The sequence below is a fragment of the Diabrotica undecimpunctata genome, chromosome 7 (genome assembly GCF_040954645.1).
Source record: "Diabrotica undecimpunctata isolate CICGRU chromosome 7, icDiaUnde3, whole genome shotgun sequence".
Taxonomy (NCBI): domain Eukaryota; kingdom Metazoa; phylum Arthropoda; class Insecta; order Coleoptera; family Chrysomelidae; genus Diabrotica; species Diabrotica undecimpunctata.
In genome coordinates, this window is record NC_092809.1 from 57116206 (window position 1) to 57130030 (window position 13825).

At 30.9% G+C, this 13825-nt stretch overlaps 1 protein-coding gene across 1 annotated transcript in view; it reads right to left on the reverse strand.

Moving 5' to 3' along the window:
- Positions 1–2341: 2341 nt before the first annotated feature.
- scrt (scratch) overlaps positions 2342–13825 on the reverse strand; it is a 73114-nt gene continuing 61630 nt past the window's right edge. The window contains exon 2 of the mRNA XM_072537355.1: positions 2342–4321. Within this exon, the coding sequence (XP_072393456.1) occupies positions 3204–4321 (1118 nt within the window). The 3' untranslated portion in view covers positions 2342–3203. The remainder of the gene's footprint in view (positions 4322–13825) is intronic.

Below are 13825 nucleotides of genomic sequence, written 5' to 3' on the forward strand. Positions count from 1 at the left end.
TATTTACGAAAACTAAACATTTTATTTATATTTAAATTAGCTGCACATGTTATAACTCGTTATAGAAAGTAAGAAAAAGCTCTCCTCCTAATAACATAAATTTGAAAAGGCTAATACTGTCTTTATCCCACCTCAGGGTGGCAAGTTAAGGCTCTGATGTGATTTTATAGCCAAGCTAATAACCAGAAAGTGGGTTTTAATAATCTCCGAGAACTGGCATCCTAAAAGGAACTCTCCAAATACATAGGGGGATCGGGATTGGAAAATGCGACTAAATTATGCGGCAGGAACCGCTTTAACGTATTAATTCCTTCCTTAATCTAAATATGTTTAATAATACTAGGTATTTGCATAAGTTCGTTGTATTTGAAACGTTGCTTTCGGTCTTAGAGAACCTTGAAAATTTCACGTTATTCGTTAAAGACATCGAAGGAAGGAGTTGGAATACATTTACATTAATTTCGTTTCGTCAAAATCGCTGCAGTCGATAATAGAAGTGCAGAATTAATACCAGAAAGTTTATTTGTAAAATTAATTTGTTCCTTTTAAATTTCAAATTAGTTTTTATTATAATTTACCGAAGCATTCAATTTATCGAATATCCACTTTGTTTATTGATTTCAAAATAATACAAAGTTGGTATTCTAAAGTGTTTTGTCCTAAACATTATCGTAACAAATAGAGTTTAAAGCATTGTATTTATGAAAGTATTCAGTTGCCAATAAAAATTATCTATCTCATATTACTTCATGATTTTGTATTTATTGGTTAATTGTAAACTGTATAAAATAATATACTTTGTACAAAGATACAACAAAAAGTTTTTTGAAATCTTGATTAACGAAATTTGTACTAGGTATACTTTGTGTACAGAAAAAATTACTCAAGGTCAGGGTATGGACTAAAGAAGCTTCAATTAAGCAACCAATTTTAAAGTGTGATCCAATTTTGCCAGTTGTAGATCCATAGATAATCGGATAAACCACTTACGCTACTTCTTCTTTCTTTTCTTCTTGTTTTTTTTCTTCTTTTTCCTAAGTCCTTTTTGATTGTCTACAGCTAGACATAGACATTTTACATATGTTTTTATTAATGTCTACTGTTAGCAATGATCATCCATTGCCTACCCACGATATGTTTAATATCTTTCGTCCAACTTCTCTGGGGTCTGTGCACTCCTCTCCTGTTTTCTCTTGGTCTCCAGTTTATTATTCTTTGCGTTTAAGTCTCGCATACGTTTCCCGATGTCAGTAATTTTTTTCTGCCATGAATGTTGGTATTCAGCATCCTGTTGCTCAAACTAATCCTGAACACGGTTTTCTCGAAGGCTTTGAGATATTCTGAAGTTTTCTTTAAAAAGACCATGGTCTAAAGTCTGTACGTTGTCACTATTTAGGTGTTTTTTCTTTATCCAAATAGAGCTTAATTTGCAATAGCTAAAAAAAGAGAACAAAGAACCAGTGTAGTTCATTGGACATTCTTCCAGACCAATGAAAATTAAAAAATATTTTACAGAGAGATGTAGTCGGTATTAGAAGAAGATGTATGAGGTTAGAAGAAGATATATAAATTAATTTGCGAATAAAATATTAATTTTTATATAGAAGTTTGAAACAAGAAAACCAGTGCAAAGCACATGAAAGAATAAAATCTGATCATGGAACAGTTCCCAAAGGATTTTAAAGAATAGGATTATGATAATCATGTCGTTGTTCCGTGATTCAAATATTTCCTTGACTTGTGATATTAAGCTATGTTAATATCTATCATAAACAGCAATAAAAATATTATGCAGCTAATCTGTCGGTCTGCTATAAGTACATGATTTAAGAGATTTTTTTCTAGGCCTTATTATTTTTAAATGTTGATTTTTTTATCCTGTAGCTTTAAACTGTTTTATTATATTTTTACTAAATACTTCCTAATTGTTGTTTCGTATATCATAGATTAGATTAGATTAAGAGAGGTGGCCTTTCGGCCTATTCCACTGCGACCTTTTCAGATCTATTGTGGTCCTCTAGTCCTAGATAACATTCTCTAGCCTGACCTTTTTTATAAAGTCTAGTAGCTTCGAGACTGTATCTTCCATGTAGCTATTTGCCGGTGGATTTTCTTCTCCTAATGCAAAGAACCGCACATTTGCTAGACTGTCACACTGACATAAAATGTGCGTATATCATACAATGCTTAAAATATTTATTATTTAATGATTAATTTAATTTTTAATCCCAAAAGAATAAAATCTAAATTGAATAGTGTAAATAAAACATAATATCAATGTTTTTTTTTAATATAGCTGATCAAAATATGTATCTGCAAGTAAGAATTTAATTATAACAAATAGTACATTGCAGAGAATAATTTATTTTAAGCTAATAATATACTATTTAATTGGAAGACTAATTTTTTATTAATAAAGCTTTTTTCTAGAAACATAATACGAGATTTTTTTCTAGGAAATCCTAACCTCTTTATTTCAGATTTAGAAATCTTTTGATTAACGCCAAATATTAGCTGTTACTGACTGGTTATTTATAGTCTTAAATTCAGTCTATGATTGACATTAATAATTTGAAAAATGCACAAAAAGAAAGTTTGATAGAACGTTTTAAACGCACTTTAAAAAATAATATTGTTTCTATCAATTCCGACGTGCGTAAAATATAATTTTGATTATATTTTATCTCCCTTTTAGGGCCAATGTACTCTAGAGCCTCCTTCGATCGCTACCTTTAACTCAGCAAAAAAAGTAGAAGAAACAGTGTCTGCAATAACTGCTGTCTATATACATCCTTTTGAATTATTAGTCTAAAAGGTACAGCTTATGTACTAATCCTAAATTAGTGGACGTGTTGCGATGTGTTATCTCTTTGGAGGGGATATTTACAAGGGGCGTCACTTACGAAAAATAAATCTAGACGGCATGCCATGCTCGCCTTTGCCATCGACGTAACGCTTAACTAAACTAACAGGAAAGACTAGAAAGCTTGACTAGACAAACTCAGATCGAGAGAGGCCACGGCATTTCATTCCATAATAATTTACATGATTCCTCCAACTATAGTGCAAGAATATTATTATACTACATTGAAAAAATATAGACTTTGGCAAGAGTTAGAGGACGTCACATAGGCAAGATTTTGCCAATTTGTAGTCAACGCAGGTTCATTTGTTATGATAAGAATAAATAGCAATTACTAAAATCAACCTGCGTAGACGCGAACTGGCACAGGTGTAGCTACAGTTATTTCTTTTGAACTTGGCTCTTCTTTACAACTTAGTGGAGATATAACTTCTTCCTTTAAACAAGCTGATTCTAAATGTTTGTTTAGATAAGATTTGAGAGCAAACGTTTTGTGGCAGCGTGGGCATTCAAAATTCTTATCTGCTGAATGCGTCTGCATGTGTGCTCTCAAATTTGATCGATCCGCAAAGGCTTTCCCACAGTGTGCACAACCATATGGTTTTTCTCCAGTGTGGGATCTGAGGTGACCTTGAAGTAACCATGGTCGCGAAAATTGCTTGCCGCAGACACCACATCGGTGAGCTAGTTTATGCGTAAGGACATGCATTGCTAAAGCTGGCATGCTTACGTATGCTTTTCCACATGTTATACATTTTTTGGCAGCTTGTGAATCCAGACTTCGATGAGTTTGTTTATGCCTGGATAGGTTACTGGATGTCGCATATTGTTTTCCACACTCGCTGCAGGTATATTTTGGTTTCTCTGTAACTTTAACTACAGTTATATTTCCGGTTGATTCTTCAGAATCGTGTCTCTTTTTTGATCGTCCGTCACTTACGAAAAAGGCTTCATAAGTGTACGCTATAGTTTTAGCAGGCTTTATAGACGGACTTAAATCGCCCATTGTTTGAGGAATGTTTGGATCTTGGACATCCGGAGGAAGTTCCAATACATGGTGCTGTTCTTGTATTTGAATTTGCGGTGGAGGTGGCAAAAAAACTGTCGTAGAAGCACTTAAGTCCAGTATAGCGTGAGCAGCGTGAAGATCTTCTTCAGCTGGAACTCTAATTGTGTGATGAAAAAATGGAGGAGAAGGTTTGTCTTCAAGTGAGTAAGGTCGATATATATCCTTTTTCTTTGGAGGCAAACTCAGTGCTGTTCCGGTACTTGTATAAGTCATTGCTAAAGATTTTTTGTGTTTGATTGGAACTTGATTAGAAGTGTTATACTCATACCGTACGTCAGTTGGTTCTTCAGCATTTCTTAAAGTGATGTAAGATGCTTGTGGTTGACTAGGTAGTTCAGATTTTGGAACAAAAGTTGTATAGCTTGAAGAAGAAATATCGTGAAGATATCCTGAAACAAAAAGTACTTGTTTAGATTGTATAAACACATAACTGGATCCGCAACAAAATATTCAGTCCTTTTTTTAAATTATATTTAAATATAAAATAAAATTAAAGTTATAAGAACGTTAGTTTTATTAATAATATTAAATTAGTCCAAAAAAAACGCGCTAAATCCATTCCTTCGGATCAGAGTCTGTCCACTTGTAATTGTTAAGACACCCTTTATTACCTTTTAGGTTGTAAATAGAACATAATTTTCTATTTGAATGTTAATGGTAAGTGGGAATGTCAGGAACTAGGGTCTTATACTCATGTTACATTGTAGATTTTTACTTAATAAAAGATTGGACTACCGGTATCGCCGTTTACAAGTTATACAGCACCATCAGGCCATCAAGTAACTAAAGGTTGAAATAGACGATATGTAAGACAATATGTATACAACCAGAAAACCAAAAAATTTTATTAAACATAGTACTAAGAAAATATAGTGAACAGTCAGTTACATAAAAAACAACTAACAACATAAATTAGTAATACTAATAACAACTAATAACATAAAAAATATATGAAATATAAAAGATGGTTAGCAATATATATATATATATATATATATATATATATATATATATATATATATATATATATATATATATATTTATATATATAAACTAAGGTACACTCGAAGAGTGGTGGGTTTTTCGGTCAAAGTGGAGAAATAAAAGACAAAGACGATGGCTACTTCATCTATTTATTGAAGACGTTTCGCTTTCTGCTCAGAAAGCATCATCAGTTCATCTAAAAAGAACAATATGAAACCAAACATCCATATATATATATATATATATATATACAATACTAAGTGATACAAAAGTATAAAAAAGTGATAAGTCTATAGAGTCATAGTTAGCTTTATAATATAAAGTGTGTTTCAAAAAACCAGCTTCAGTCCAATGTTAACTGGTGCATCTATTGCTAAAATGTTTATGCATGTGTAAAAGAAAAGTATAAAGGTACTTACATATTAATACAAGGAATTCTGTAGCTGTGTCATTGGTTGTGTGTGGTTGTTGTGGCTGTGTAGTTGGTTGTCACATATATATTTCAGAGCATACTCATGCGTCCAGGATACTTAGCAAAATTCATGTAATTAGCTTACGTTGTTCTTGTTTTTAGAATAGTTTGAAAATATCTTGCCTATGCGTCAAGGCCATGATAATGAAATGAGACATCCATACGGATATCCAAGCAAGGATCAAGGAAATACTAGCCAAATCATGTTTGCGCAGACCATTCTATCAATTTGTGTAAAGTTCATGCATTTTCAAACAATCCTAGTTGTGTAAGGTTTTTTTGCAAAGTTTGAAAGTGTATATAATTTCTTCTGGTCCTCTCCATATAGATGGGGGATTATAATGAAAGTAATCGGTGGATCTATAAAGCAGCTATCTGACACTAGATGGAGTGCCAATCACGAAGCTGTAAAACCTATTTTAAAACATTTTGATAAATTAGTTCAAGTTACGGCCTTCTCCAGCTGATTCTCCAAGGGAAAGTAAATGGTAAGAGAGGACCGGGAAGAAGACGCATTTCCTGGCTTCAAAATTTACGCAAGTGGTATAACACGACTACCACTGAACTGTTCCGCGCTGCAATAAATAAAGTAAAGATAGCCGTGATGATCGCCAACATCCGGAACGGATAGGCACTTTAAGAAGAAGAAGAAGTTCAAGTTGCAGAAAAATTGTGTGAAGCCAAGGAAAATATTAAAACACGGGGCTTCAAATTTCTCGGATTCCTTCATTTATGAACAATCCAGGGGAGTATTTACAGACGGAGTGTTTAAGCCTTGAAAACTTCGTAATAAAACTCCGAAGTCTTTTTAAAAGACAGTCGGTATGAATTGGTCACGAAGGCTCTCCAGTTTGCTTCGGAGAAAGCTGATAAAATGGGAATCTCCCTTGACAAATAAAGTAGGAGACGGTGAAAGAAATAATAAGTTAGACTTACTCACAATCAATTTAATTTAACTAATCGGACGACCGGTTTCGCTTTCTATAATATGCAAAGCATCTTCAGGTCACGATACAAAGTTAAAATGCTGAAAACAATAATACCATATTAGGGTGTTATCTAATAAAGATAAAAAACATAGGTAGGTGATATAAATTATATAAATTACAGTAATTATGCCAATATTACATGTCTGTGGTTTTATAAATGAATAAAAATAAAATGTTTAAGCAGACAAGGTAAGACCCACAAATTGGTAACATCGTCTATTAAACTGTAATGAATCAATAAATAAACCACTAAATAAACATTACTTACATGCCGGTACTCTATTAATTGATGGTTGAAAGAACATGGTTCAAACTATCTTGGATTGTTGATTGGAGAACTCAGGTTAACTATTGTAATTGTTTAACAGTAAACTGGGAAGTTCTTGAGGAGACAGATTTTATCCAATGAAGTAGAGATAGGTGGAATGTATTGTTTGTTTTATGAAAGTAATGTTCTATACCATTAATTTATTTAAAGTTATTTAAGTTTATTCTGGAGATATATTTATGAACTGTGTGTTATTTATTGAGATTTTATGTTTTGTTTTGGAAGGTGACAGTTGTAAGACAATGAATAGGAATGGATGTACAGATTGTGTGGGTGTGCAATTGTATAAACTTGTAGTTATCAAAATTTCTTTGATAAAGTTGTTGCAATATCTGGCAAATTATTGTAAAGTCCAAAGATTTTTATGTTAAAATTAAATTAAGACACTTTTACACACACAGAAACACACAGAAAACACTTTAAAAAAACGGGGGACGAAACACACATTTAATTTAAAAGGAGAGGATTTCCAAAAGAACTACATTTCTTACTAGGAGACAATGAGTTTTTTATGTGTTGTATATCAGATTTAGAGGTAAACTTGACAAATGTAGGTTAAAGTGTGACAGTTCTTCTTCTATTTTAAATGCTGTAAGTTAAGTTATCCAGTTTATGAAACAAGCTGATATTAATAAAAATCTAAAATTTTTTAATTTTAGATATCAAAGTTATTTGATGTGTTAATATTGGCATACTTTAACAAACTTTAAATAATTGATTTCAATGTAACAATATAAATAATTGTAATACTTATTCTATGATAACTAACTCAGCTTAGTCAAAGTTACAGAACAAACTTAAGTGATTATTTGTTAATTAAATTAAAATATGTACATTTGTATTGAAAATGTATAATGTATAACTAAATTACAAACTTTCTTTGAAAATAATTGTTGGTGTGAGTCATCTGTCATGGTGTGTATAAGTATTTTTAATTATTTATTCCAATTCTGATATGTTAATATGGAACTGAAATAATAAGCAAATAAACCAGTGTTGATAAAATTATTGATAAATTAAAGAAAATTAAAGAAATTCACTGAAAATTAAGTATTCAAAGGTTAGTTGGTAATTTTAATATCTGACAGTTGGGACCGGAAATTGGTTATACCAACAGGTAAAAGGTTCTCTATTTAAACCGGTGTAAAGTAAAATTATTCTTATTTCAATTTTCCAATACCATGAAGAAGTACCATCACACCGACACGAACAATGGTGAGTTTGTACAATAATTTCTGTGACACTTTAACAATTTTAAATTTAAAACAGTTTATAGTTAAAATATAATATTTCTATTAGAAAATGTAGATTTGCTAATTATTAGGATTAACAAAATTCTATTTAATTAATACTGCCAGTCTGAACGACTTTACCATGTTGTGTTGGGAAACAATCAAACCACGTGTTAATTTGAAATTAAATATTTTGTAAAATGAGTGTATGTCGCAACCGGATGGGGTGTAATAATAATTTTGGGTTAAATAAGTTGAGGCACCATACCAGTTCAATACTGATGTTTTATATAGTTTTAGGAAAAAGTAGTTTAAAGTAACATGTTAATGAATCCAGTGAACAAAAAACTTAATCAATGGGGACCGTATTTTAAACTTTATGTAGAAATTCAAATAATCTGAGGAGTATATCAAATGTATTTGAATGTATATGGGATATTAGAATAAAAAGTTTGACCATGATGTTGAAGTTAATTCCAGAAAATGTGCATGAAGATAATGGATACTGTATGGAAAACCTCATATAAAAGAAGATATTGGGTAATCAATTATATAAGTATATGGATTTTGGTGTGGAAAGCAGAAATGGAGTGAGATCAGGTAAAATTATTTATATTAAGTTTATATCAATACTGAGTATACTGGTGTGTACTCTAGTTCTAACTGTGCATTTAAAGTTTCAGCTGTGTGATTTTTTAGAGATTTTAATATTTCTAAATGTTCCAGGTTATTGAGTAATAAGCCTTTGTTACAAGTATGGAGGATTGTGAAATCTGTTTGTGGATCAAAGTTATGGTTTTTATGTCGGATATGTTGGGAGAAGTGTGATTGACCCGATGTTGGACGTTCTATATATCTAAGATGTTCTCTTAGTCTAATATTGAAGGATCTGAAGGTTCTACCAATATAGCATGCATTGCAGGTATGGCAGCTCAACTTATACACTCCGCTATACTCAAGTGAGTTACGTTTATCTTTGTTATTCAAGAAAGTCAATCCTAAATTAGAGGCAGTTTTAAAAGAGATGTTCATGTAGTCATCAAAGACTTTTGCTATTTTATAAGAAAGATCACCTATGTATGTTAAAGATCTGTAAGGTTTTTGTTCCACCATTTCATTAGAATGTTGTGTATATACTTGGTGTTCTAACATTCTATTAGTCTTTTTATGTAAAATTTTATTCACTAGATTAATTGAATAACCATTATTTATAGCTATTTGTTGAATAATTTTTAATTCTTTATTGAATGATGTTAAAGTTAATGGTAACGATATTAAACGATTAATGTAACTGTAGAATGCTGCCATTTTGTGTTGAATAGGATGGTGTGAGTCAGCTGGTATAACTGTACCAGTATGCGTTGGCTTTCTATAAATATCAAGGACAATCGTGCTATTATTTAATGTTAATGTTAAATCTAAGAAATTTAAGCTATTTGAGTCATCTTGAATCTCCAGTGTAAATTTTATGGTGTGGTGTAATTGATTAAGGTAATCTAAGAAAGAATGTAGATTATCAAGAGAACCACCCCATACAATAAATGTGTCATCTACGTATCTCGAATAGAACTTGATGTAATTAGTAAAAGGATTGTTATTCATTATTTTGTTAGATTCAAGATCATTCAAAAAGATATCTGCGAGAATTGGGGATAGAGGGGAACCCATTGCTAGTCCATCTGGTTGCACAAATGTCTCGTTATTGAAATTGAAAAAATTCTGGCTCAGGCAAATATTCAAAAGCTCTGCATATTCAATTATTTGATTAGGAGAGTAATTGTTATTCCACAAGTCCATAGTAATTATACTAATGACTTCTTGTGTTGGGATATTTGTAAATAGATTAGTGATATCTAAGGATATCAGTATGTCACCTGTGGAAAACTTTAATGAAGTTAATTTATTGGCTAAACTTAGATTATTATTAACTATATATTCAAATTTATTATTGTATAATGTTTTAAGGAATTGATTTAAATATGTTGCTAAGGCAAATGTTGGAGGAGTGTTGGAGGAGGAACCTGAGTTCTCCAATCAACAATCCAAGATAGTTTGAACCATGTTCTTTCAACCATCAATTAATAGAGTACCGGCATGTAAGTAATGTTTATTTAGTGGTTTATTTATTGATTCATTACAGTTTAATAGACGATGTTACCAATTTGTGGGTCTTACCTTGTCTGCTTAAACATTTTATTTTTATTCATTTATAAAACCACAGACATGTAATATTGGCATAATTACTGTAATTTATATAATTTATATCACCTACCTATGTTTTTTATCTTTATTAGACAACACCCTAATATGGGATTATTGTTTTCAGCATTTTAACTTTGTATCGTGACCTGAAGATGCTTTGCATATTATAGAAAGCGAAACCGGTCGTCCGATTAGTTAAATTAAATTGATTGTGAGTAAGTCTAACTTATTATTTCTTTCACCTTTTGAAATGGACTCACACAAGCAACACATTCATGATTTAAAGTAGGAGACGTTTAAAAAAGAAAATGCCTGGAGAAACAGCCAAAGACGCCGGATTATCTCTCGAAGAAGAAAGGAAAAGATGTATGCTTGATCGTTCAGACAAGCTACACCAAGAGCGTCAAACCAGAATGTAAAGAATGGAGACAGAATTTGATAAGCAAGAAATTGTAAATGAAATCAAAAGACTTTGCCACCATATAAAAGCTGTAAGAATAAATGAAGAGGCCAGAAATTGAACTACATTAATGATGGCACAATTTATTCTTGATATGGACCTGATGAAATCTGGTCCAAATGTCTTTGGAATAGTATGTGTCTCTATTACTTCTAATGAAGGGAGTTTTTTAAAATTCAGAAATAAAAAAAATGTTAATTAACAAAATAATCTTGAGTTATCAATGTAGCCCTTGCTTTAATGTTTGGATAATGAATTAAACCCGATTAATTCACTTAAAAGTAATTTTTAGCATAGCATAGGTACCTATAAATTTTATTACATTTTATCTTTAACTGTTGTATTTATATAGCTCCTATATGAAGGTGAGTCAGCTTTTTCTTAACTCAAATAATTAATAATTGGCATACAGTATATAAGACTTGTCGTACATACGACATATTGTCGTACATACGACAGAATGCTTATTGCTACTCTCAAAATAGAAAATGCATTAATATATTTTATAACTACTTTTGCACCTGATGCCGTAGATGTTATTGAAAGAATACGAAGTATTTTGTGAATAACTAAAAGACGAGCTGAACAATATATTGGCCATGATTTAATAATTAATCATTATGGGAGATTGAACGCAAGAGTAGGAAACCGACATGGATAGATCAGTGAGATCATGGGTTAGTGTAATGCAAAGCAATATTAAAAACAATTTCTAATAAAAATAAAGCCAGAATATATAGAAAACGTTAATATGGAATAAAAAATGCACAAGGAATCTGTTTAAAATTAGTTGAGGAGGAAAGATAGCAGAAAACAGGATACTATATAACGACAGACATTTGGAGCAAAGTTACAGACCATTTCCAACTTCATACTGCAGACAGTGTTAATTATAAGAAGTCATACAAATAAATAAAAATCTTTAATTTAGTGTCATAAATCAAGTTTACATGATTAGTTTTCGGTTCCATAGTCCTGTGCAGGGTATCAGTTTATTACCTTATTAAATTGATGAAACTTCAAAATAGAATACTAATTTACTTGCAAAGTATTTTTAACAAATCACTAGAAGAATAGTTGTAATATTTTATCTTATATATAAACAGCTACAAGAAATTAACGAAAACGTATTAGAACTTAAAAGTTGCATAAAACTTTCACAGCTGTTTTCAACATTTTTACCTGTAAGTTAGTTTCAAAACAAAAGTTCGTAAGACTAATTTGTATTTACCTAACTCCGAAGAATTACCAGCTTATGTTTTAATACATCTAAACGATGCCAAGTAACATAACGGCGCAATTTAGAAACATTTTTAGTTAAAATTATCTGCTTTTAACTAGGAACTCGCTTAAGAACTTACAACTTCGTAATTATGGAGATTTGTTGTGCTTTCCTTTTGCGATCTGTCTATTATTTACAATGTCGAGAATACAACAGCATAACTAAGTTTTAGTTTAAGAGGCCACAGAATTGTGCAACAGTTTCTACAGAATATTATATAGAGCGTATTAAATATCCGGGAAGGCAAGCAATGTCAAGTCATAAATAAACTGAATTTCTAATGAAAGCGCACTTGCTATTGTGTTTATGTCATAAATAAAAGAACTTTCGTTCTTACAAAGTTAACATAATAATTTACGAGTCCTAAAAAGACACTGCCAATAATGGCAGACCTTTTTGAAAAGCAAAGAGATTACCGCGATATAAACTTAAAATGCTTTTTAGTTTAAACAAAATTAAAACTACGGATAACGGTTAAATAAGGGAAGTTAGCGAAACTGACATATATGCAATGGATTTTAAGTATGAATCTCCTTTATTATCTTAAAAACGGTTCGCACACTTTACATAATTATATATATTTTGATTTATGAGGATTTTGTACTACGTTTAATTTTATAGCAGTAGAATAGAATAGAATAGAAAATATGCTTTATTGTCGCTAAAAATTCTACAATTTTATGGACAAAACTTATAAAACGTTAGAAAATAACAATAACAATTTAAAATTTACTAAAAGTTCATAAATCGTCAATATCACAAAATAAAGGATAATAAAATAAACAAACCATTGCAAAATGTTAATTAAATTGCAAATTGCATAATAAAACCTTACGCACTAAGTTTAAGTTGCTGCATGTGATACCCAAATATAAATTATTAATAGTATATTACTTTATAAGGCGGAGAAGCATGACTTTGCTTCATGAATTTGTTTGCCGAATATAATATAGATTTCTGTACTAACTCAGTGGACAGGATCGGTAAATACACATCAAAGGTTGAATTTTTAATGGAGTAGTCATGATTAGATCTTGCTGGAAAAACATGTAGGTGTTTACGAATTAAGCAAACAGTTTGTAAAATATATAAAAGGCAAGAGTTACTATCCTGTGATTTTTGAAGTAGTTTCTGTTATGTAATGTTTTTTGTAATTTAAAAATAACATCAGATTGGACAGCTGTAGTTGAACTCTAAAAAGAAGACCATATCGAAGATGAGACTCAAACAAAGAAAAATATATTATTTTGGAAGATGATAAATTGATTGCTTTGAAACAGATTTTATTGCATAGCAGGCTACGCTATGCAATAAAAAATCAAATCGATATGAAGGGATCATTTAAGGTTGTTGTCTATAAGAATATCAAGAAAGTTTACAGAATCAACGATACTGATCTGGCTGATATTAAGAAGCAAGGATTAAAAAGCTCCTTCATAGAATACTGCTACTGTCTTATCCACGTTTAAGAGAGTGAATTGTATTACTTGGACCAGGTTTTTATTTTAAGTAGATCAGAAGTAATAGGTGCATGAAGAGTTGCAATATTAGAATTACTCCAGGAGATACTGGTATCATCATTAAAAAGAAAAATTTTTTCTATTAATTTTTAATTTAGTGATGTTATTTATAAAGATAAGGAAAAGTAGAAGACCCAATACTAAACCTTGTGGTACTCCATATACAATGCTTTTGTGAATAGAGTCACAAATTCAACCAATTCATACCAATCCAAAGAAATACCTCGAATTCAGTAGAAATTTAGTTTTTTTTTATCAAAATGTCGTGATTTACACAATCAAAAGCTTTGTCATAGTCACAAAAAACAGTGGCAGTGTAGAGATTATTGTTTAGAGCTTGATAGACCTCATGCAGTACAAAAAACATAGTATCAATGGTACATTTGTTAGATAAAAAGCCAAACTGACTTTGTAATAAAATGCT